This window comes from Euleptes europaea, chromosome 2 (assembly GCF_029931775.1).
Source record: "Euleptes europaea isolate rEulEur1 chromosome 2, rEulEur1.hap1, whole genome shotgun sequence".
Lineage (NCBI taxonomy): Eukaryota > Metazoa > Chordata > Lepidosauria > Squamata > Sphaerodactylidae > Euleptes > Euleptes europaea.
Genome location: NC_079313.1, coordinates 28,939,477 through 28,965,869, shown reverse-complemented (window position 1 = coordinate 28,965,869; position 26,393 = coordinate 28,939,477). Strand labels below are relative to the sequence as shown.

The 26,393-nt window shown below is 41.4% G+C and overlaps 2 protein-coding genes across 2 annotated transcripts in view; one reads left to right on the top strand and one right to left on the bottom strand.

The window, feature by feature from the left end:
• Positions 1–17,360, bottom strand: part of ODR4 (odr-4 GPCR localization factor homolog) — a 31,925-nt gene extending 14,565 nt beyond the window's left edge. The window contains exons 1-8 of the mRNA XM_056844535.1: positions 17,262–17,360; positions 13,024–13,158; positions 12,196–12,291; positions 11,109–11,220; positions 9,512–9,543; positions 4,211–4,351; positions 2,819–2,914; positions 1,472–1,540 (exon numbers count right to left, since the gene is read on the bottom strand). Of these exons, the coding sequence (XP_056700513.1) occupies positions 1,472–1,540; positions 2,819–2,914; positions 4,211–4,351; positions 9,512–9,543; positions 11,109–11,220; positions 12,196–12,291; positions 13,024–13,158; positions 17,262–17,360 (780 nt within the window). The remainder of the gene's footprint in view (positions 1–1,471; positions 1,541–2,818; positions 2,915–4,210; positions 4,352–9,511; positions 9,544–11,108; positions 11,221–12,195; positions 12,292–13,023; positions 13,159–17,261) is intronic.
• Positions 17,361–21,404: 4,044 nt separating this feature from the next.
• The window catches only part of TPR (translocated promoter region, nuclear basket protein), an 81,718-nt gene continuing 76,729 nt past the window's right edge, over positions 21,405–26,393 (top strand). Inside the window, exon 1 of the mRNA XM_056845627.1 lies at positions 21,405–21,563. Within this exon, the coding sequence (XP_056701605.1) occupies positions 21,410–21,563 (154 nt within the window). The 5' untranslated portion in view covers positions 21,405–21,409. The remainder of the gene's footprint in view (positions 21,564–26,393) is intronic.

The following is a 26,393-nucleotide window of genomic DNA, read 5'->3' as shown; positions in this document are numbered from 1 at the left end:
TTCTCTCACAGCCAATCACAAAGAAATGTGTAAAAAGGCAGGGATTCAAGTGCTTCCTGCTACCTCGGAGCTCTTTCTGAGCAAAATAAAGGTTTTTTTAAAACAAGGCTTGGATTTCTCCCCCCCCCCCACCATCCTTGTCCTTCAGATTGCTCCGTTTTTTGTTCTTAAAATGCTTTTTTATGCAGCAGTTGGGTTTGGGGGGAAGGAAATCTTCTCTCACGGGGAGCACTGCGAGGTAAGCCAATTACAGAGCAGCATTTATAGGGGTGGGACTTGATTTGAGCTTGGGAGATTGCTTTTCTGTATTCATGGTTCGATTAGAACACAGTTTCATCCCTGATCATTCAAGCCAATACATAGTTTCCCCCAACCCAGGTTACTTTAATGTGCGATGAACCCAGGTCCAAGCAGGGAGATCCAGCCCATGCATAAAAGACCTTAATCTTTTGTTATCGTTTGCAATGTGACAACCTGAACTGTGCAAATTGAGCTTTTAAAAAAAGCTGAATTTTTCTGGAGTTCAAGTAGTATAACTTAGTTTTGCCAGCATTCAAGTGACAAACTCTCCCTACCATCCCTGTTCAGATTTGACAGGGGACAGCTAAGCATTCCAATACGGATCAGAACTTTTCTACAAGGGCCTGCAGGGGAAGATAAGAAATAAACCTTCACCCCCAAACTATAATTTTTTCACCAGTACTATGTGAACTGATGTTTTAGCTTAATTGCAAAATCAGCATTATCTTAAAATCAGGACAGCTTCTCAATATTAAATACACCAGCACTCCTAGTAATTTCTACTGAGTAAGATCCTGTGACAGTTGCATGGTTCATAATCATTTCAGCTTCATGGGTAGCATTCATAATAGATGAGGAATGTAACACTTAGCACTCAGATCTCGTCTACATATCCAGCTAGTGAGGTGGCAGAATGGACTGTACTACTTCCGACTGCAGGTGAAGGCCACCACTTTGTAATGCTCCCACAGATAAAAAGCACTCCAGATTATAACCAGGATAGCAGGCAAAGGGCTGAGCTACAACGTTTTCTGCTTGATCTGCTGTTTGTTTGCATGCAGGTGCTTCCATGGAGGAACAAAGTGATAAACCCTCCACCTGCGGCCTGAAATGCTACAGACAAGTCTACTACCACAGCATTCTCCTACATATGAAAACCAGGGCTGCACCCACACATCAGTGGATACTGCTTTAGCATTTGCAGCTGGATTTTCCTGTGTGGACAAGGCAATCCAGGAGGTGAACAACTGCTATAGCACAATGACAATGTGACATCCAATGTGCGGCTGCAGTCCAGGCTTAAGACTATGTTTGTAGAGTGTTGAAAGTTGATTTGGATAACAGTTTGTCCAGCATCACCTAGTGCATTCATACCTGCACTGTGATTTGAACCAGGGACTTCCCAGCTCATTCTCTTTGCTATTATGCCTCACTGGTCTCATGGACTTACCAACTGTGTTAGAATCCTGGCTTCAAGAGACTGGGTAGTTGACTGCATGGTTCCTCTTCCAGACTTTTTCTGCAAAAATAATTTAAAGCATTTAAGAGAGTTTATGCATTTCTTCAAAGAGAGTTGTTAATGCAAATGCCTTGCCTACGTTTTAACAGATGGTTTCCTTTCCTTCCCCTGTGGTCAGAAAGGACTGGGAGGGGGGCTTGGAAGACCCTGCAATCCATGTGCTCAGAGATTGCAGGATCCAACCCTGTAGCTTACTTTCATTTACTAGCAAGGCAGGAGCATGGGCTTGATCTTTTGCTATGCAACAATTGTATTGGGGCAAACCCATTGCCAGAACTAACCAGCTGCCTGTTCAGCACAACTGCCTTTAAGAACATAAGAAAAGGCCATGCTGGATCAGACCAAGGCCCATCAAGTCCAGCAGTCTGTTCACACAGTGGCCAACCAGGTGCCTCTACAAAGCCCACAAACAAGACAACTGCAGCAGCATTGTCCTGCCTGTGTTCCACAGCACCTAATATAATAGGCATGCTCCTCTGATCCTAGAGAGAATAGGTATGCATTACGACTAGTATCCAGTTTTACTAGTAGCCATGAATGGCCCTCTTCTCCATGAACATGTCCATTCCCCTCTTAAAGCCTTCCAAGTTGGCAGCCATCACCACATCCTGAGGCAGCGAGTTCCACAATTTTACATTTTAACTTTAAAAGCTCACTATAAATAATTGCTATTCTTTACCTTTATTTGCTTCCCCCCCCCCAAATATTCTGAAACTGTAGGCTGAACACTGTATTCCAGCACAAATACACAAGAACTTCCATGTGAATCATCCACTTTTACAATAATTCTTTGGAATTATTTTACAATTTACTTTATTTGTTTCACAACACCAGCTAACTTATTTGTTTCTATAATGAATAGACATTTCACAACACCAGCTTACTTGTTTCTATAATGAGTAGATGTATCAAACAATACCAGATGATTGCAGTGTCTTTATGATATTCTAACAAGCAAACGCTTTAGATGTTGGATAACAGTTGAGATGACAACCTTACCTTGTCATTTGACAAGTCATTACAGGTGAGTAACTTATCAAGTGGGAACATTCACATTGTACTATATTACTTCTTGGTCAAAGGACAGACGGAAAACCAGGAAAAAAACTCACTTGGCTATCTTCCTTACAACAACACTGTTATGCCTTGTTAGGCAGCCCATCACTAAACCGTATTATTTGGCTCAAGTTACTGCAAGTTGAAAATGAACAATAAACCTCACATCACGGTAGGCATTGTGATTGTATCAATATTAAGCCTGCACTACTAAGCACTCACCTGACCATCCATTAAGTCAGCATCTTCCTCCTTGACTTGGCCATTGATCAAAATGACAGCTTCCTCTATCTGCTTGGCCCACCGAGTTAATCCATTCTTTAAAGCAATACCAAAAAGAGACAGATTTATATTGCAGAAAAGCAGTTTTGTTGAACAAGCTAAGATTTTTCCATCTAAAAGGCTGAAGTACATTTAAATTGATTACATGGCACTCTAACCACATAGACGACTCTTCATTCTTCAGATGTCCCTTTCTAAACATAACTATTTATTACACTGACATCCCAACTTTCTTCCAAAGAGGTCAGGAGTACATAAATGGAGCGTCATGTCAGTTTCTTGTCATTTCATGTTACTAGATGCCATAAAGTTTCTCAAATGAAACACAGCTGCAAACTTCTGATTTTTTTCATATGTATATCAAACAAGCACAGCCTGAGGAGTATGGTATGCATGGTGCTCTCTACTGTGTATTCTACAGGAGTGGAGAACCAGCATAGTATAGCTTTTAGCGTGTCTGGTTTTAGATCTGAAGAACTGGGTTCGAATGCCCTCTCTGCCAGGGACGCTTGGTGGGTAAGCTGGGGCCTGGCAATCTCTCTCAACCTAAATCACCTCACAGGATGCTTGTCATGAGGATAAAATAAAGGAGGGGAGAACAATGTCGTAAGCGGATTTGGGTCCTCTCTGGGGAGAAATGTTGGGCGTAAATAATTGTTTAAACCTCGAAACACTTGTTTCTGGTAACATGCTTCTGATGTAGTATCTTAGCTAAATATAAATGAGTACAAGTTCTCTGCCACTAGCAGAGAACTGAAAAGAGATTCACACACCAAACACAGCCCACAATTACAGCTTCTATAGACAGTACCAAGAATTTTTCCAAAGCAGTTGTCAGTGAGAAGAGCAGGAAAAGAAAAAGCTCCCACTCCAGCTCTTTGTTTTACTACTCCACAGAAAGCGATGATTGACCAGGTTAAATACCACTAAATTCCAGAAAGCTACTGTGTGGCAATAAAAATTTATGCCATCCTCCACCATTCTCAGGGCTGATAATATTGCATTGGGTACCACATAGAATCACACTGCTTAATCCCGGCCAAGGTTTATAAAATTAAAATGGGACACAACAAAAATGAAGTTAGTTTAATTGTTGCAGGATGTGATTGAAGAGGATTAATTGGCAGCTGTCAAAAAGGCTGGAGGAAGGTTTTTAAAGGAGGACAGAGGAAAGCATCTTGTGAGATCAAGTCTGGAAGAAGTCCAGGCTTGTGAAGTAACAAATCAGAGGGATGAGAAGGCAGAAGTTAATAGAGCTACATAACACCAGTCTGTTGTAAGCTACAAATACTGTTTACAGATATAAGACAAATATAACAGATGCTCTGTTACCCGTATGTTTTTCTCTAGTTCGTGGTAAGCCGAAGTAGCCAATAGCGGGATGTGTATGTTAGCATTAACTGTGCATTCTAAAGATAGCCAAGAAGTGGATAGACCGTTCTGGTACTTCCAGTCTGCTGGCTTAGCTGTACTCTAAAGTAATTTGCAAGAAGGGGGAGAAAAGAAAGCAAAAATATTAAATTATTAATCTACCAAGAGGCAGCAACTAACATTTTTCAGGTTATAAAAGACTTGGTCTATGCATGATTACCTGGAAGTATATCAGGCTTCAGTCAATACCAGTGAGATCCAATGTGGGATAATGGGCAGAGTGCCGAACTAGAATCTGGGAGACCAAGGTTCAAATCCCTACACTGGATGGCCTTGGGCCAGTCAGTTTCTTTCTCTCACACCTTAATCTACCTCAGAGTTGTTGGGAGGATAAAACAGAGGAGAGAAGAACTAAATACCCTCCACTTGGAGGAAGGGTGGGATAGAAATGTACTAATTTTAAAAAATGGAATACACTTCTAAAGAAGTGTGAATAGAATCAGAAATTTAGGATGTGTATAGATATAGAATATCTATTTTAAGCAGCAGCAGACAGGATCCCAGGGCAGCCATTCTACAAACAAGCTGTCTTGAACAAGCCCTGCTGAAATACCTGCAAGCTTGTCTAAGGAGAAAGCAAAGATTTTAGGTAACTTTTCGTTCATTTAAAATGGGAGCTTGAAAAGAGACTTCCAGTAAAATGGTGGATCGAGGGGGCGAGTTTTCTCCATGTCTCGCTATTTGCCCCTCTTTTTTGGGACCCTAATCCATGGGTGCATAAAGGAATTCATTTTCTAACCCCCCCATATGATTGCCTCGTTTGCTGGCAATTCCTGATGGGGCTCCATAAGGCTCTTTTCGGCTTTGTCAAAAGGAAGAGCCGTGGGTAATCCTGGTAAGATCCTGCCCCCCACTGACTGTAATTTTTGTCTCGTTTTGTTGTGTCTGTGTGTGATTACTGGGTGACTTCAAGAACTGATCCTTCCACCCGCCTTTGGGGAAAAAAATTAATTACTGGGACTTGCTAGAGGGACAACTGTGCAAAAGAAAGAGCAAAAGGCATGTTAGAGGGACAACTGCATCAGCAACTTTGTTTCCTAAACAAAGTCAGAACTTTCCTAAACAAAGCAAAAACTTTCCTTAAAGCCTGCTTTATAGTATCAATAATAAATGGCACTAACCGGTTCGGAAGAGCGAAGCGGCGAAAGATAGAAAGCTCAAAATCCCATCATTTCAGTGTGAGAGAAGCCGCATTGGGACTGCAAGAGGGGGGATGGAGGCTTAGAGCTGTTCGCTAAGGCAGTTCAAGTGCTACCTTCCCCTTGTAAAACTTCACTGCAATTTTTTTTTTTTTTGCTTCACTATAATGTATTGCTACCAAAGATTTCTCTATACTATACATACACATACACTTTGGGTTGATAGAAGAAAATCTTTGTGGGGAGAATCTATACAAGAAAAGCCAGTATATTAAAGAGATTCAATATAGACATTGACTACTGTTTTCTGCAGTCTGACACCTGGTGGAAATTGTTTACTACTGCCTACTATTCAAAGATTCCACAGGCGTAAAAGGATTAGCAGCAAAAAATTTGTTTTGTAATTTCTGGAAGCAGGTTGAGTTTTTTTTCTGGCTTTGGGCTGAATTTATGCTATTTTTTTTCGTTTCTCTTATTTGGCCATTCTGTCACTTTTTTTTTAGCTTCTCGTTCCTAAAAGACCTTGAAAAAGTTTTAAAAACTCTAATAGTTTTTAGTAAAAAATAATAATTGGTTAATCAATTTACAAGCATTAAATCTAATTTAACATTGCTGGGTAGTATTTTAGTGGAATTAACTAATACATGTTACTAAACAACTAACTAGATTAACAGATTAAAAATATAATAGAAAATCAATTATCTTAAAATTAATTGTACTATGATGAACTAAAACATACTATGGAATCAAAACATTACAACACAGGAAATAACACAAGCAATTGGAAACTGAAATTAGATAAGCAGAGATTGCAATTAATCTCCAAAATGTCATGAACGAGATAACTGAAGAAGGCAATATTCCCCAATCATGGCAAGAAGTCTATATTTCACATATATATGAAGGGAACAATCCTTTAACTACCACAGTCATAGACAGATTTCACCTCTGAATGTGGATTATAAATTGTTGGCTTCAATACTTGCGGAGAAACTAAAGAAAAAGATACGAAAGTGATTCATCAAGATCAAACAGGAATGAGAGATAATGTACATTTTGTATCGAGTGCTATAGAGCATGTCAAAAATTTAAAACAGCATTTATATTTTTAGATGCTGAGAAAACTTCTGATGACATCTCTTGGACATCTCTTTTGGAAACATTGAAGACTTTAAACTGCGGTGCCAGATTCGTGAACTGGATTTATAAAAATCAGAAAGCAAGGATACTAATCAGTAGAAGAAGAGTTGTTTTTTATATGCCAACTTTCTCTACCACTTAAGAATCAAAGCGGCTTACAATCACCTTCCCTTCCCCACAACAGACACCCTGTGAGGTAGGTGGGCCTGAGAGAGTGACTAGCCCAAGGTCACCCAGTTGGCTTCACATGTAGGAGTGGGGAATCAAACCCGGTTCTCCAGATCAGAGAACAGTGGCTCCAAACCACTACACCACACTGACACAAGACAAGGATGCCCATTATCTCCTTTATTGTTTAATATCACATTGGAAGTCCTGGCAAATAAAATAAGAAAAGACCCCAAAATTATTGGCCTCTAAGTTGATGGAGAAGAATTTAAAATGAAATGTTATGCAGATGATGCAGTATTAACTATTACTAACCCTCAAAATTCAATAGGATATCTGATAGAACAAATAGAAGAGTTTGGAAAGTATTCAGACTACAAAATAAACAAAACTAAGATGAAAATAATATTGGAGAATATGGCAAAGTATGAAAAAGATGAGATTGAAACCATCTCAGGATGCAAGGTCACGGATGAAGCAGTAAAATACTTGGGGATAAAAATCACAGGGCAAAATAAGACTCTGTTTAAAGATAATTATAAAGCTACCTGGGAGAAAACAGGAAAGGAGCTTGAGAGATGGCAAAATTAAAAAAAATATTGGCTGGGGAGAATATCCACCATTAAGATGAATGTCTTACCAAGGCTCAACTTCTTGTTTCAGATGTTACCAATTGGATTAGAAGAAAAGACTTTAGAAAGCTGGCAGAGACAAGTAAATAAATTTGTGTGGAATGGAAAAAAAAACAAGGAACAGATTCAAGGTTTTACAGGAAGAAAGGGGTAGAGGCAGACTGGCCCTACCAAATTTGAAGCTATATTACCAAGCAGCCGGGCTTGTATGGATTACAGATTGGATAAAAAATCCTGATTCAAGCTTACTAAAACTGGAAAGTGGTGAAATGAAAGAAGGACTACACCATCAATTATGGAAGACAACAAAATGAGAGACAAAATATGAGATATGTGATTAAAGGCATGTGAAGTTATGGATGAAAAGTAAAAGGAGACTTAGCCCAACACCACCATTGTTTATGTCCCCAACAGATGCATATTATACTAATGCTAAAAAGAAACCGTTGGACTATAAAACGTATCAAAACATGGTCACTACTCATGGATAAATCAAAACTTGGGACACAAAGGCTGAGAGGAAAAAAATAGGATAGCTTGCCTATTGTCAGCTGGTTTCGAGAATAATAAAAGATTGCTATGAAGAAGGTAAACTCAGAGAACTGACGGACTTTGAAAAGTTGATTAAGAAAGAAAAAGACCATCTCATGGGTGAGATATACAAACTATTACTGAAATGTGAAACAGAATCTGAACAGGTGAAATCATGTACAAATGGATGCAAAATTTTGGAAAAGATATACCCATTCAACAATGGGAGTATCTTTGGACTAAAACAATAAAATTCACAGAAAGCCAGAGCCTGAGAGAAATCTGGTACAAACTGTTCTTCTGATGGTACGTTACACCAAAAGACATCAATAAGACTGCTGATGAACATTGGTGGAAATGCAAAGAAGTGGATGGAACTTTCTTCCACACTTGGTGGTCTTGCAAAAAGAAAAAAATGGATTGGAAATACAAAAAATACTGAAAATTAATTTCCTCTCGATCCCAAGACTACGTTGTTAGGAATTTTACCACCAGTTATACACAAAAACAAGGAAGAATTATTCAGATATCACAGTGGGTAGCCGTGTTAGTCTGTCTGCAGTAGTAGAAAAGGGCAAGAGTCCAGTAGCACCTTAAAGACTAATAAAAATATTTTCTGGTAGGGTATGAGCTTTCGTGAGCCACAGAGCTCACTTCTTCAGGTATCAGCTCACTTCTTCAGGTATCTGAAGAAGTGAGCTGTGGCTCACGAAAGCTCATACCCTACCAGAAAATATTTTTGTTAGTCTTTAAGGTGCTAATGGACTCTTGCCCTTTTCTACTATTCAGATATATGATTAACTGCAGTGAGGGTAGCCATTGCCACTAAATAGAAACTGGAAGAAATATCAGGAATAGAAAACTGGCTAGACAAGCTAGCAGATTATGCAGTGATGGCTAAGCTGACAAACTTCGTGAACAAAAGACCTATGGAAGAATTTAAGAGAAATTGGAAATTGTACTATGATTATGTGTCTTGAACTGCATAATGTGTTTTAAGGATTCTGAACTGAGTTGGTATTGCTGTTAAATTGGTTAAGAGTTGTTATTGAATAATATGAGTTAGCTAATATATTTGTATAGTGATAGTAATTAACTGTCGAGTGATTCTTTTGCTTTTTTATAGAACAGACTAGCTTACACATAGTATAATAGACACAATAGACGTGAAGATGGTTTCAATAAAGTCATAATAGATAAGTTTGTTGGAGAATTTTTAAATTTACTTTATATAATACATATTGTAGGATGCTAAATTATAGTTAACGCCTTCTCTTGGTGTCTCGGTTATTATAAAATATAATTTTGAGAATGATGGAAGGGATAAGAATGGTATAGATACACCCAGATTAATGTTTGTTATATGTTAGATTAGAAAGTTATTGCTTGTTATATGTTAGATTAGCAAGTTATTGCTATGTACTGTTAAGGTATTGTTGTTTGTATTGTGTTTGTGTATTGAATGTATTGTGTTTGGTGTTTAATGTGATGTTATGAAAATAAAAAAAATAAAAAATAAAGTAAAATGGAAGTTTGCAAAAATGTATTGTATTAAACCTTAGGTTACCATATTTTTTAAAACAAAGACTTACTTTTGGATCTTGTATGTCATACGTGCGACAAAGTGTTCGTTCCCAGTTAAGAAACAATAACTAAACATGCTTAGAAGATATTAAAAGACAAACAGTCAATATAAATTAATTTCTAATTTATTGCAGGATTTTAATCTTGTGCGCCTCTGACAACAATTATTAGAGATCAGCTTGGACTGAAAAAAGATTCCTTATTCTTATCTATATTTATCCCCTAACAGTAACTGACAAACATCCATCCTTGGCTTTAGACAACTGAACAAAAAGAATCTTACTCATTTGTCATAGACGCTCATTTGTATATGCATGTACATCTACCTATCCATGCTCAGAAGATGAGCATGCTAGTTGTTACATGACATCTGAACTGTGTATTAATCATTAGGTTCAAAATCCACACCAAGGATTTGTGATGCATTTCTCTGTACTGCTCTCCATCTTCCAAACCCTGAAAATCCACTACATCTTAGAAATGCCACTACAGCCAGAGTTCTGATGACCACTTGGGGACTCTACAATCCCCCTCACAAGAGACCACCACTTCAAGGGGAAGAAGGCCAGCATGGACCAGGGCATCTGTCACAGAATATGTAGCCATAGGGATTGGCTTTTCTCTACCCTGCCAGGAAGAATTATTCTCTAATACCAGCTGCCCAGGACCCCAGAAGCCAGGACAATGCACTGGTCTCTGCCAGCAAACAGAGCCCCAAAGGAAGTTGCATGCTCTCCATCAGAGGAAGAACACCAGCGAGGAAGATCAGCTTGCCCTTCTATGGTAATGCAGGGCAGAATTCTGAATACACCATACTCAGACAGGATCTGCCCTTGCTCTTCTGGCTCTATTGACTCATTAGCCCATGACCTTTTGGAATGCTGCTTTTACGAGGAACTTCGATCGCACTATATTTCCCCCCTTTTAATATACAAATCCAATGCCTCTGTGACTGACATAATGCCTTTTTTACTAAGCGATAGGGACCCCAAGGCTACATTGTCAGTGGCAAGATTTGTTTCAGTCCTTATATCTCTCCAACACTAGATATATGCTGCTCAAGATCAATTGATCAAGGAGCTTTTAAGGGATAAAAGGAAAGGAAAAATGCATGAATTTGCTTTGATGGCAAGACTTTCGGCTATGCTGCATTACGAGATTGAAGAACACAAGTAAAGATGGCAACCTTTTTATGATAAATATTGATGCTTAGAAATATGTATTTTAGTTTAAAATGTTTTTCAGTTTAAGTAATTAAGATTAATTTTACCATATTAGGTATTGATAATGCGAAGATCTGTGTGGAAGAGAGGGAGAAAAAGGGGTCAAAATTAGGCCAAAGATTGAATGAAGGGGCTTCCTGTTAGAGATTTAAGTCTTAATTCATTTGATGATGAAATAGTCCGTGCTCTGGTGAATAGTAATGAATGTATTTTCCTCTCTATATCCCTACCTTGTTTGTATTCTGAAAATATTAACTAAAAAAAATTAAAAAAGAAGAAAGTGGCTGAACAACCTTAGTGGCAATCTAGCAAAATGAGAGATCATAGCGTGCATGTGCCATTTCTTCTTTAACCTGGAGGCCCTAGCTTTGCAATAAAAAAGGATACTTCTTTGTAGCAGAACAAAGATGAAAAACCACCCGGTCAGACACATCTTCCTCCGAGATGCTCCACAGCCTTTTTCTAGCTACAGATTTTTCTACTGAGAAGACAAGCTGGGAGAAGAAATAAAAGAACACTCTTTTTAGCTCTCATGAAAACCACAGAAGAGCCACCTCAAATTATAACTGCAACAAACAAGCCAAATGTTAGCCCTAAGTAAGAACTTATTCCTTTACCCATCCCATGCAGCTCAATGAAATTTTGGGTGCGGGGGTGGGGGGGAATAAACAAGCCACACTATGCAAATTAAGGAATTTATGTACAGACACGGAAAAGAGGCAGACTGTCAATTGCACATTAAACAAATATTGATGACCATCCATTATAAGAAGCTACAGATTTAAGTATCAAAACTAGTTAACAGATCTAAGAAAAAACACAGATGGAACCCACACAAAAGTACTTGCTGACTACCTTGACAACAGCATTACTAATTGTGATCACAGGAAGTTTCTTTCTGTATTCAATTCCCCCCATGGGAGACCTTGGGCCACTCACACTGTTTAACCTACCTCGCAAAGCTGTTGTGAAGATAACTTGGGGAAAAGAAAATCATGTATGTCACCCTGAGCTCCTTGAAGGACAAGATAAAAATATACTAGAAATATAAGAGCATTATCTTTGTTCTTTTCCCTCTCTGTTCTGCTGCGTCTGTTGGGAGGGAAGAGAGCGAGAGAGACGGCTCTCTTCAGTTCCTCCCCTTTTCCCTCCTGAGGTCCCTCTGCTACTTCTTCCTCTCCTGCCTACCCCACAACTTGTTTCAGCTCCTTTCTTTAGCAAGCAATTTTTCTTCCCTTCCTCCCTGCCAATCTCTATCTACCTCCCTTAATTCAACCAACATTCTGTGGCTACAGAAGAGCTGGCATCTTCATAGCTTCTTTTAGGAGCCCCTTTGAGGATACTAACAGCAATACTACCATGTGCAGCATTCAGTATAGTACACTTAAATACTGATAACTGAGACTACAAGTACAGAAATGAGCCTTGCTTTAGTATTCCCTAGGGCTGTATTATTTGATACTATTTACCGTGCGCAGAGTACTTTGGATTTCTTTTGACAGCTCTGGAATTGCAATAGTAAATACACCAAGAACTAATAGTCCTCCAGGAAGCATTCTTGACACCTACCAAGACAAAACAGACATAACTTATTACCCAGTTCTCATAATTTCTAGAAACACATATCACAATATTTCACTGATTGATGCTTTCACATATGTGACAGTACAAATTTTGTGAAGCTACTGAAATCAGTATGCATGGGACATTAGATGCAGAAAGGGGCAATATATGCTCCACAGGTAGCAACTTCCCTTCCTTCCTAAATGGATACCTCTTCTTTTACCCATACAATTAATCTGAATAGTGTACTTGTACTTTATGAAGTATAGATCTTGTTGGTATCCATGACTTTGTTGATTTCTGAACTCTTCCCATCACTAAACACTGCAGTGTTAATGCACTACAACAACTGTAAGTTGCAATGACAAATTGTCCCACTTGCAGGGGCACGATAAATGCTACGGGAAACTGCAGTGTGGCATAGCAGTTAGGCTACAAACCTGGAAAACCAATTATCATACTGCTATCACTCAGCCTAACCTACCTCACAAGGTTGTTGCGAAGATGTAGGCTGCTTTGGGTCTCCACTGGGGAGAAAGGTCAGGTATAAATGAAGTAAATAAATAACAAGTTTGCCATTTAAGCAAATATACTACCAAGACTCCAGAGATAAACAGCAGCTTAGTAAACAGCAGCTTACTAAAATCCAATCTTTTAACTTGAAAGCAAGATAGGAAGCAGTAAGAAAACAATTATGTGTTCTTGCTTTAAAGAACAACTGCCAAACACATTACCTGGTTGGCATGTGCTGTTGTCCATTCCTCATCAATGTTCGACAACTCTGAACTGGATCCGGCATTGTTTTTGTTCTCTTCATCTTTTGGAGGGGTCTGAATGGCTAGGATAACATAATCTCTTTGTGGGGAGCACTGGGAATAGGGAAAGAAAAAGTAGCACTATAGTGATTAAAAAAATCCAAGGCTACCACTAGCATGTTTAAAATTTCAAGTTTACCATGTATACAGATCTTCAGTCAAGAAAGAGCTAACGTTTTGCAGAGAGCCTTTTTTCAGAAGTTAAATATTCCGCTGAACCTCCAACCCAGTGGATACCAAACAAACATTAACCCTCCACCCAGTAATCTACAAAACCAGCTACTGCTTCATGTAGATCATTGTATAAAATAGAAAGTAGTACCGTATAAGCCGACCCGTTTATAAGCCGAGGTGCCTAATTTCACCCCCAAAAATGGGGAAAAATTAGGCACCCACGTATAAGCCGAGGGAGAAATGCACCCCTCCCCCCCCCCGCAGGCTTACCTGACCGGGCTCCAGGCGCGCAGGCAGGCGGTGGCGGCCCCCTCCCTGCGCGCAGGTGGCCCCACAGGGTCAGCTGGCAAGTGGGAGGACCGGCTCGGGTGAGGTGGGGGGGTGGGGGGTGAAGAAACCGCCGCCGCACAGAAGGCGCGATTGCGCAAAAGGCGCGATCGGGTGGGGTGGGTGTGGGGGGGAAGAAACCATCGCCGCCGCCGCGCAGAAGGTACGATCGGGTGGGGGGCGAAGGCGGGACAGCTCACCCATCAGCTGGCCGGCGGGAGCACGCTGGGAGAGGCCCGGCAGGCGAATTACCGTATTGACCTGAGTATAAGCCGAGGTGAGTTTAAGCTAAAAATCATGGCTAAAAAACTTGGTTTATACTCAAGTATATACGGTACCTATATGTGTATATAATCACAGATAGACGCCCATAGACTGTATAAAATTATTGCTAATACAAATCCAGTTTTAACTAGTATACATTGTTCAAGAATACTGTTGATTGTCAGTTTAAAAATGTTCAGTGTTCAACATAGTTTGTAAATGTGCATACATAGTATTTCTTTAAGTCAATTATACAACTTTTTTGTTTTCTTGAAATATCTCCACAAGTTGAAATATTATCAGGTAGTTAATTCATCAGGTAAAGTTCAGAATCAGAAGACTTACAGAATAAAGTACTATGGCTAGCCTGACAGTCGCTATTCAGTTTGTGCTCCGTGAAGGAACTTTATTAATTTTGCTCTCTTTTTTTTAGCTTTTATCTATGTTTAGCTTTTATCTCATTTTAATTTGTTTTTAATTCGTTTTGGTTAACTCTGCCTGCTTGGTATAAGCTGTTGGCTTGTTTTCTCTTTCCGTGGATGCATGGAACTGAGAGTAACAGTGAGCCTGTGCTCACTCCATGGACCATTTTATTTTATCTTATAATTGTTTTGTCTAGATTTTGTGGTGTTCAGGTTTGGGTATTCAGTAAACCCAAAGCCTGAATATTACCAAAACGGCTAATTTCAGGTTTAATTTCGGTTCAGGTTTATCTATATGCACAACCCTATTACAATATCATTAAACAAAAATATATTAATAGGTTAAATAGTTATAATATTTGAGGTTAAATTAGCTTCTATGGCATCTCTCATGCAGTATCAACCTTCTCAGCACACTAGTATTTAATTCCTCATCTGAGTTATTTAAATTGCATGGTTTCTATCAGGTTCCGGTAGGATTATTTAACATAATGAACCTTACATGCTTCTTGTTCACTAAAATCATCAAGTAGTTAATTTATCAGGTGAAGTTCAGATGGGCCAAAATGCTGTGTTTACTTACAGAATAAAGTCTAATATCTCACAGGTTCAACAAGAAATACTTCTCAACTGTTTGGAACTTCTCCACAGTTAAATAGTTTAGAACTTCTCTACAGTTAAATAGTTAACTATTACCTAAATTAATATTCATTCCTATGGTCTCTCTCATACAGTATCAACCTTCCTGGCATGCTAGCTACCCCTTCCACATCTAAGTTTTAAAGTTTCATGATTTCTATTAGGTTCAAGGGGGATTATGTGAATAAATAATTTTTTCTAAAGTAGTCAGGCAGTCAACTCATCAGGTATAGCCCAGAAGGGTCAAAGTGCTACTCCCTCTTATAACAGCAATCTATTTATAATAGGGATATAAATCCTCAAATTCTCCCTTGCATCTAGTATCTGTTTATCCAGAGTGGTTGTTTCCTTTACTGTGACTCTATGCTTGGTAGCCTTAAATAAAAAAATATTTCTTTAAAATGGCAACCCATAAAGTCCAATATCACATAATTTACTTATAACAGGGATATTAATCCTCAAATTCTCTATTGCATTTAGTGTCTATCTATAGAAGTAATTTCTTCTATTCATTCATTACCTTATTTATTGGCATGATAGCTAAAACATCAAATACAAAAACAAGGAATCCAGTGTCAATTTCTTCTATTGTGGTTCCAATAATTAGATAAAGATACAATAAATACACATTTCAACTTGTGAGAAATTTCAAGAAAACAAAAAAGTTGTATAATTGACTTAAAGAAATACTATGTTTGTACATTTACAAACTATGTTGAACATTGAAAATTTTTAAACTGACAATCAACAGTATTCTTGAATAATGTGTATTAGTAGAAATAGGATTTATATTAGAAACCCCATAGACCGTATAGAATTATTGCTATCTATGATTATATACACATATATTATAGGTACTACTTTCTATTTTGTAACTTTAGTATGCTTGATACCTATACTCCCCATTATTTATATTTGTTCATGCAGATAATCAGCCTTCCACAGTTGAGTTAGCTACGTCTGGACTCCTGCATTCTTCTATCTAAGTATGCAGATCTGCAAGATAGTCTGATTCAACACAAAATGAGGCATGCCTACATCCAGTAAAACCAACAGCCTTAGGTACACCTTACTCTGCACATATGGAAGCTCTGAGTAATTTCCCCAAACTCTCCTCTTACTCACAGCACCATATTTCTGAAGGTAATAGGTAATGTGCCTATATCATTGACTCCATTTTTAAACAAGTATTTATGTTATTTATTTAAGGAATTTATATCCTGCCTTACCATTCCCCTCAAACAAGAAGAAGATGAGGAATACAATTCAATCAAAATTTATCAACGAAAACAGTCAATAGCTTAAAATATCAATTTTCACAATAGTAAAATAACAGTCCCTCAGAAACACCCATCATAAATAATCATGCCCCTACATTTACAGATTAGAAGATGACTTTTGAAAAGTCTTACAACCCTTACAAAATGGATCAGTTCAAAAGGATGCTTTTACAAAAGGACAAGGACTGTATTTTATAGCACTATTTATTGTATTCACAAGCTGAATAACAATATTGCTTCTTTCACCTCTGTGGGGAGTTAGCTCCATAAAGCAAGTACAGCTACTGAAAACGTTTTATCTCACAGTCACAGTTTTAACCTGCCATTAGAGACTATGGAGTTGATCTGAGTAGGTGCCTGGGTTTTCATATAGGAAAGAAACTGTCCTTCAGGTATGGGTTTCTACGCAACAAAAGGCTTTAAAAGTGAATACCAGTACCTTCACTTCAACCCAGAAGAAAAGTGGCTTGCCAATGCAGCTGATGTAGGTTATACCTTGCAACACAGACTGAGCATGATTCTGGCATCCGGACCCAAATCAAAGGTGGGCAGATGCATTGTTTCCCAGCAAGAGCATCTGAGTTATTTTCAAGGGCAGCCCTACACAGAGCTCAGTTGGAACATTACTGATACCTGGTTTTGTGTGGAAAGATCAGCTCAGTCCCTGAGGGGTAAGAGTCTGCTTGCAAGATGAAGATGGAAAAAGTATGTCTGGCAACCACAGCAATCTGTTAGCCCACACTGAACAGGATTTGCACTGCAGATAATCCTTCAGAAGGTTCATTTGAGCAATTCCCAGTCACATCAACGGCATTTGTGAAGGACAGAACCTACTGCTGGACAGGTCTTCAACAACCAAGATGTAGTAAAACAATTAGCAGTAATTCAGAGTTTAATGACAGGTGCAGCAGTATTTTTGTCTCAAAAAGAAACTGTGCTTTGAGACAAACAATGAACACAAAACTGATAAAACAGCCCCCTCAGATGCTGTAATAAAACAAAACTGATAAAACGGTCCATCCAGATGCTGAAAAAACACTAAGACACTTACCTGCCCTACTAAAAGGCCAGTGATAAAAGGCTTAGATTTGGTGGTGAGCTCTGACAGATATTGTCCAACAGTTTCTTCCACAAAGTAGCTTCTTCCCATTATTTAACAGACTAACTATAAGCCTAAAAAGAAAAACAAACAAACTGAACAACACTTGCACAGCAAATATAATTTGGAGGGGGGACATACAGCAAACATTCACAACCAATTCAGTGTCCCATTGGAAAAACCCAAGTTGTGTGTATCCCCCACTGGTCTTGCTTACTGCCCCCCTTTCTTGTTCCCTCACATTTCAATCCCAACAATATTTCTTTCCCAAGTTTTTTTAATTGTGCAGTTTCCAGTGTTCCTCCATGGCAAGGTTTCCCTTCCATGCACACGATTATGATTTCCTAAACAGTACCCACCCCTCTATGCTTTCAGGCTGCAGTTCTATGCACAATTACATAGGAGATAGTCCTACAAAACATAATAAGGGTTCCTCACGGGGATGTACTAAAACGCATGACAAGCCAGCCCATTGGAAGCAATGGGAGAGGATACCCAGCCCGTTGAAGATAATGGGAGCCTGGAGTGTCCGTTGACTTGCATGGGCTCCATTAAAATACATTACAGCACAAAAAAAAGTTGCAAACAAATGTGGAATGGTTCTTGTAGGTTATCCGGGCTGTGTAACCGTGGTCTTGGAATTTTCTTTCCTGACGTTTCGCCAGCAACTGAGAGACACTGTCCTTCAGTGTTACTACTCTGAAGATGCCTGCCACAGTTGCTGGCGAAACGTCAGGAAAGAAAATTCCAAAACCACGGTTACACAGCCCGGATAACCTACAAGAACCAATGAACTCTGACCGTGAAAGCCTTCGACAATATAATGTGGAATGGATTTCCCAGTAAGGTCTCTAAACCATTCTGGGGTGGGGATGACAGCCTCCCAAGGAGACTGAAAGCACCTGGGACTCACAGAAGTGTTCTAGGGTGGGATGACAGCCCCCCAAGGTGACTGAAAGCCCCTGGGACTTGCAGAAGTGTTCTAGGGTGGGGATGACAGCCCCCCAAGGTGACTGAAAGTCCCTGGGACTTGCAGAAGTGTTCTAGGGTGGGGATGACAGCCCCCCAAGGTGACTGAAAGCCCCTGGGACTTGCAGAAATGTTCTAGGGTGGACAGTTTAGAATACATCTGAGAGTCCCAGAGGCTGTCATCCCCACCCTAGAACACTTCTGCAAGTCCCAGGGGCTTTCAGTCACCTTGGGGGCTGTCATCCCCAACCTAGAACACTTCTGTGAGTCCCAGGGGCTGTCATCCCCACCCTAGAACACTTCTGAGAGTCCCAGGGGCTTTCAATCCCCTTGGGTGGCTGTCATCCCCACCCCAGGACGGTTTTGTGACCTTACTGGGAAATCCATTCCACATTTTCTTTGCAACTCTTTTTGTGCTGTAATATATTTCAATGGAGCCCATGCAAGTCAACTGACACTCCAGGCTCCCATTATCTTCAACGGGCTGGGCATCCTCTCCCATTGCTTCCAATGGGCTGGCTTGTCATGCGTTTTAGTACAATCTCCTCAGGCCCTCTTGAAATTTTGAGAAAAGGTAGCAGGCACCAACACAAATTGGCTAATCACAAGACACTGAACAGTTCCAAGATGAGCATCTTTCTATGACAAAGGCAGTGACTTCCAAACAGGCACTTCTTACACAAGAAATGCGCTTCTTCAACTAATTTGAAGAATCACCTGCCCCAAGGTGGTGGAGGAAAGCTGGGATCAGTTCTTTGGTTTCAATTCCAAAGAAAAGGGAAAATTTGCTCCCTGCACAGTGACAGGGAGAGCCCATTGTAATCAGAAAGTCTTACTTCTCTGTCCCAGCCAGAGAAGGCACACAGCTGCGACATGCCTTAGTAGAATAGCAGGGTTTCCTGAGAAGGAATGACCTGAAGCTTCATTTTTCTTTTCTTGTTCAAGACACACCCAAAACCCAAGAAACAATCATGGGCCCACTGGGAACTAGGGAAACACCACACGCTTTACTTCCTTGGGATAAAAGTTGTTTCGCTAAAACCCTCCACATTCCTAGGTAAATCAGCTTGGCATCACAATCTAAGTCAACGGGTTGACCCTTTGATTGGCCGAACGCAAAAAAAATCCCTTGCATAAAGAAAACTAGCCTGGGAAGAAGAAAGATACTAATCTAACCTAGAAAACAGTTTTCTCTTTGCAAGGAACTTTCTGACACAAGAGCATTCAACCCGCCAGCCTCTGCCCCCGCAGTCTGAAGCGGCAGGGCCCACCCAACTGGTTGAAGAAATAGGCTGTGACGGTACCCCAGAGATCTCCTGGTAATAATTGCCAGGGAAGGAATTTCTGCCTAGCTACAAGCCCGCTCTGTGCACTGGGTCACTGGGCTAAGAGTCCTGGAGTGTCAGAGTGAGCGATAAACCATGATGGGAGAAACTGGATGAAACTGCAACTGCACCGAGCCGCCTTTCTGCCTGTAATACAATCAGAGATGCATAACTTGTTGATGCATCGTCATGGCTTGAATTTGGATCAATCTCTCTTCCCCAGTATAATCGGGACTCAGAGATTTCCGCCCATTAGGGCCTCGGAGTCAGCAGCTGCAAACAAAACTGTTTTCTTGAGAACGATCTTGGGTCTCCCTCTCCCCCGCGAACCCCTGTTTGACTGCAACAAGGCCTGACTCCTGTGTAAGCACAACGAAGGTCGGGCGTGCATCGTTCTCCTGCGCTTAGAGGCGACCGACTCCCCTCCAACTTTCCCTGAGCGTTTAACAGCCCAATGCGACGCTTACTTGCAAGGAGATGCACCAGAGTTGCTCTCCTCACGCCTAGTCGCCCAGCGCCTTCACTTCTCACACACTGATGTGTCCCAACAGACGTCATTCGCGGGAGCCGCTCCTCTCCTTGCTCAACGGGGCGCACCTCGATGACGTACCCTCTAGAGTCCCAACACCCCTCATTCGCGGGAGCCGCTCCTCTCCTTGCTCAACGGGGCGCACCTCGATGACGTACCCTCTAAAGTCCCAACAGTCGCCATTCACGGATGCCGCTTCTCTCCTCGCTCAACGGGGCGCACCTCGATGACGTACCCTCTAAAGTCCCAACAGCCGCCATTCGCGGGAGCCGCTTCTCTCCTTGCTCAACGGGGCGCATCTCGATGACGTACCCTCCCAAGTAGGAAAAAAAAAGGCGGGAACGCGGTTTCGTTCCGTTCACCGTCTTGAGAAACGGTGCAACACCGCAAGTATTCCGACTGAGTTTTTTTTGTACGTTACATATTGCATTCCCTATATTTACTCCAAGACGACATTAATTCATGCCATCGTATTCCCTATTACTATGTAGGGGTGTGAAAGCTGGACGGTGAAGAAAGCTGATAGGAAGAAAATAGATTCCTTTGAAATGTGGTGTTGGAGGAGAGGATTACGGATTCCGTGGACTGCCAAAAAAACAAATCAGTGGGTTATAGATCAAATCAAGCCTGAACTGACCCTAGAAGCTAAAATGACTAAACTGAGGCTGTCGTATTTTGGTCCCGTCATGAGACAACAAGAGTCACTGGAAAAGACAGTCATGCTAGGAAAAGTGGAGGGCAGCAGGAAAAGAGGAAGACCCAACAAGAGATGGACTGACTCAATAAAGGAAGCCACAGCCTTCAGTTTGCAAGATCTGAGCAAGGCTGTCAAAGACAGGACATTTTGGAGGACTTTCATTCATAGGGTCGCCATGAGTCGGAAGCGACTTGACGGCACGTAACACACACACATATAGGGCGAAAATCCTGGCTGGAACAGGGAAGAAAGGAGGCCAAAGCGACCCTGCGTTTTCGCCCATGTACTCTTAAAAGCCTGTCCCAGTTGGCGGCTTCCTTCCCCGTGACACACCGGATACTCGACCTTATTCGCCCCCGCAAGCAGCGGAACCCGCGGCGTGCCGTTTCAAATACCGGCCGGCGTCATCCGCCCACCCACCCTTCAAACTAGCCAATCAGCACGTCTGTTTGTCCTCTTCAGCAGGGTGGCGTCACGGGCCCGTGTCAGCTGACCTTCGCGCGTGCGCCCTGGGCGCGGCTGAGGCGGGTAGTGGCGCAGAGAGGGGGGGAAGCGCTTCCGTCCCCTCCCCCCCCCTTCCATGATGGCGGCGGTGCTGCAGCAGGTCTTGGAGCGGGCCGAGGTGGCCAAGCTGCCCAAAGCGGTGCAGGGGAAGCTGGAGCGGTTCCTGGCCGACCAGCAGAGCGAGATCGACGGGCTCCGCGCCAGGCACGAGCGGTACAAGGTGGACAGCGGTGAGTGAGGCCTTGGCGGCGGAGTGGGCCGCGGGCTCTTGCAGCGGGGCGGGGGGGACCGCCTTGGGTCCGCAGTCTGACTGGAAAGTGGGCGGAAAGAGCAAAGGCCGAAAAGGGTTGCGCACGTAGGATCTAATTGTCTAATATGTTATTATTATTATTATCATTATTATTATTTATTATTATTATTTTAATCCGGCCCTGCCCCCAAGGAGCTCAGGTGGCCTGCTTCGTTTTGTCCCGTTTCAGTTATATTCTCGCAACGGCCCTGCGTGGAGTGGATCTCTCCCGCTCTGAATGCGTTGATTATTTCTTGCTTGGTTGTTGCTTTTACACTGGCCTCCCCTGGCAGCTTCTTTTCTCGCTCCCTAACCCATGTCTCTGTTGATAATTCGCAGTGGGTGGCCGTGTTAGTCTGTCTGTAGTAGTAGAAAAGGGCAAGAGTCCAGTAGCACCTTAAAGACTAACGAAAATATTTTCTTCCATGAAGATAATTCACAGTGGGTAGCCGTGTTAGTCTGTCTGCAGTAGTAGAAAAGGGCAAGAGTCCAGTAGCACCTTAAAGACTAACAAGAATATTTTCTTCCATGAAGATAATTCACGGTAGGTAGCCGTGTTAGTCTGTCTGCAGTAGTAGAAAAGGGCAAGAGTCCAGTAGCACCTTAAAGACTAACAAGAATATTTTCTTCCATGAAGATAATTCACGGTAGGTAGCCGTGTTAGTCTGTCTGCAGTAGTAGAAAAGGGCAAGAGTCCAGTAGCACCCTAAAGACTAACGAAAATATTTTCTTCCATGAAGATAATTCACAGTGGGTAGCCGTGTTAGTCTGTTTGCAGTAGCAGAAAAGGGCAAGTAGTAGAAAAGTAGCACCTTAAAGACTAACAAAAATATTTTCTGGTAGGGTATGAGCTTTCGTGAGCCACAGCTCACTTCTTCAGATACTGAATTACTCCGAACAAGAAATCAACTTCCTAGACACCACAATTCGGCTCCACGGGGGACACACAAGCACCACGTTGTACCGGAAACCGATGGATCAGCAAACGTATCTACATGCGTCCAGCCACCACCCCAACCGTATCAGACAATCCATTGTCTATAGCCAAGCCCTACGCTATAGTCGCATCTGCTCCAATCCTTCAGACAGAGATGCACACTTGAGAGACCTACAGCAAACATTTTTGAAAAAAGGTATCTGAAGAAGTGAGCTGTGGCTCACGAAAGCTCATACCCTACCAGAAAATATTTTTCTTAGTCTTTAAGGTGCTACTGGACTCTTGGCCATGTCTCTAGGGTGGTGTTGGAGTTTGGACACTGGACTTTCCAGACCTAGCCTAAACAGCCATGATTATGAACATCCTTTAAAACTTGCGTTACAAAGAAAATATTAAAGTTTGTAAATATGCTGCCTAGTACAGTGCTCTAACCACTACACAACATGCACTCTCAGCCTACCTCACAGGGTTGTAGTGTACGTAACATGGAGGAGAGGAGAACCATGTATGCCAAAACTTGTTGAAAGAATGATTTTAAAATATGCTAGATTAGGTGGATGACTAACCCTCAGTGAGGTGAACGGAGGGTATGTGATACAGGAACCTTGCTGACACTAAGCAGGTATGAGCCTGGTTGGCTGGGAGATCTACATTGTGCAGGGGGTTGTATTTGATGAGCTCCACGATCCCTCCAATTAATAACACTTCATTATTCTAATTTATTATTCTAAGTTAAGCAATAGGAAGCATCAGAGCAGACTGGGAATTTGAACTCAAGCCTCCCAGACCCTAGTCCAGCAGTCTTAACCACTACACTGGCTCCAGTTGGATGGATTCAGATATTCTTGAGGTTATGGAATAGCCTTGTTTTTATGTTTGTAGCTAAAACGCTGTCTTGTATGCTGTCAGATCATATGTTGGGAATGTAGCTTTACAGCTTTTATTATGAAATGAGAAATGAAGATTAAAAGCTTAAAACTTCTAAATACTTATTTTTATAATTGTGGTCATCTAACTGTGCTGTCCCAAAGATGTCACAGAACTCTTTGCTTTCCCTACAACATGACCCTTACGAATTTAATCCTACCAGTATTTTGTCGCACCAGATGTTGAAAAGGTCATTCAAAACACCTGATTCCTTGTTTTCTATGTGTCAGTTTCAGCTTTCCTGGCTTTGTAGCAAAGCCAAAACGCTGCGCACCTTAGAGCTATGAAACAAAGATCTCTGCTGTTCTTAAGCATACATGCTGGTGTTCATTGTTACATTTAGAGATCCCCTTTCCTCTTAAATACACAAACTGGAAGAAGGCTGCTTGACATTTCTTTGGACATACAATCCTGCCTTCACGAAAATAGCTGTGTAATCTTTTTTCTGTTAGTTACCCAGAAAGTTCTTGAACTACCCACAATGAGCAATATGGAAAAACAATTATCTCACTAGCTTACAAGTAGTGATATTTTATTAAGTCTTAGTGCTTTAATTTTTAAGGCAGTAAATTAAAGCAACTGTAAGAATGTTAAGGTTCTCATAAATAATCATCACTTCTGAAATTAAGGACAGTGAAAGTCTGCTAAGATGTCAGGTATAGATATCTGCATATTTAGCAGATATTCATTGAATTTTGTTTTAAAGGAAAATGGGGGAATTGGCCTGTTTCAAGCTCTTAATTGCTTGGAGCTAGAGATTGGATTCTGGGGGTGCAGTTTAAGAGGCATATATATTTCCTGAATACATTCTCTGTTCTCCCCCTTTCCAGGATGCTATCAACCTTTAAGAGTTTTTTCTCTTCCACAGCTGAGAGACCTTGGAGGGAAATTATTTCCAGCAATCAAAATTAATTGCAGAACAAGGACTCTTGGGGCAGAGATTCTCCCAGCTTGAATTGAGGGAAAGTAGGGTTGGGGGATGGGTGCCTGGAAGTATGCATCCCTTAGTCCCATTTCCTCCCTCCCCCCACCCCAGTTTTTCCATACTCTGTAGGGAGAGGGAGGTGTCAATATCCTCTTCTCAAGCAAGCTATATTTGATCTGGCTGTAGATGAGTTTCCTGCTCACTTTGCCCCATACCCCAGTAGTCAGGACAATTGCACTATAGTTCTGGGCTGCTCATGTTCAGTACTAAGTAAAAAATGCTACACATCTAGTGGTAAATTTCAACAGAATATATCATTATGGGGAGGGAAGGAATTTCCTAACCTTTCATCCTGCCCCCCCCCCCCCCCGCATACACACATGACTCCCTGCGAGCCAACAATTTATATTCTTATAAACGTGAAGCAAGAACTGTCTGCACCTTGCATGGAATATAGGATTCTTAGGGATAGAGAAATTCTATTACCTACACATTGACGAGACATTGTAGATCAGGGGTGTCGAACTCATTTGTTAGGAGGGCCAGATATGACATAAATGTCACTTGGTTGAGCCGGGGCATGTATAAATAAACGGGGCGGTGCTTATCAAGGATGTGACGTCACATCCTGTGATGTCACTTCCAGGTCAAAGGTCAAGTGACGGCACTTCCCGGACAACCTCATCCCGCCACTTCCTGTGAGGTCACTTCCCCCATTTAAATTTAAAAAACCCAGTGATCAGATAGAATCTCATTCCATACAGATAGTAGCCTACAAATACAGTCAGTAGTTCTTTGATCACATAGTGTGTGTGTGTTTTGCTGCCAAGTCACAGCTGATTTACCTCAACCCCATAGGGTTTTCAATTCAAGAGACGTTCAGAGATTATTTGCCATTGCCTGCCTCAGCATCAGATGCAGAGCATTTTATTTATTTACTTCCTATATACCTCACCTTTCTCCCTAACGGAGTCCCAAAGGGGCTTCCATAGTTTTCCTCTCCTCAATTTTATCTTCACAACAACCACCCTGTGAGTTAGGTGGGGCTAAGAGAGGGAGACTGGCACTGGTCATGCAGTTGAGCTTCCATGCCAGAGATGGGATTCAAAACTGCGTCTCTCAGATCCTAGTCTAATTACTGCAACACACCTTAATATTTTCAAGTTCTGCCAATAATCCACAAAAGAACCATCTCTCCATACACCCCATACTTGTATGCTGCTTTAGTATAAAGGGCATAATTCACAATAACCTTGGCCTGTCCCTTAAACATTTGGGGGAATGGAGGAGTAAGTGATCAAATGTTTGTATACACCACCAAATCCTTTAAACAGAACCATAACAAGCAGCTGTGGTTACTTTCATTTAATAGAATAGCTAAGAATCAGACTATGCTTAAAATCATAGAATCACAGAATCTTAGAAATGAACTCACTTGATAGCCTCAGCTTCAGATCCCTTCTATGCAGTTGTTTGATGTCCCTGATAGCATAGCTGTTAAGATAAATAAAAACCTTTACCTTCAGCCTTTGCTATCCTATTAGCTTCTGGTCATTTCTGTCTCCTCTGTTTGCATGTGCCAGTGAGGTGTACAGAATATCTACTACAAGGACCACCAAGTATCACATAACATAGGCAAGCTTTTGAGTTCTCCAGAATTCTTCAGGCTTAATGTTACCCCCCCCCCCCCAAAAAAAGAGGAAAAGAAAACAAAGATGTTGGGTGGTTTGTGATACAAAGTCCTGGTGTATGTGCCAGGCGCTAGATGCATGCTGGGGAGGGGGGGTGCATATGTTTTTTGCTTTTTAAAACACTTGCACAGTAGAATGCAGGTACCAGGGAAAGGCACTCTGCACTCCCTCAGAGGCATTGCCTCATCTTCCCTGGGCACTGAGGCAGGATCACACAGAGCAGGGCTGGTGGGGTGGGTTTTTCGAAGAGGGTGGGAGTGGTGCCCCCCCCAACCAGGAGCAGCTCCTGCC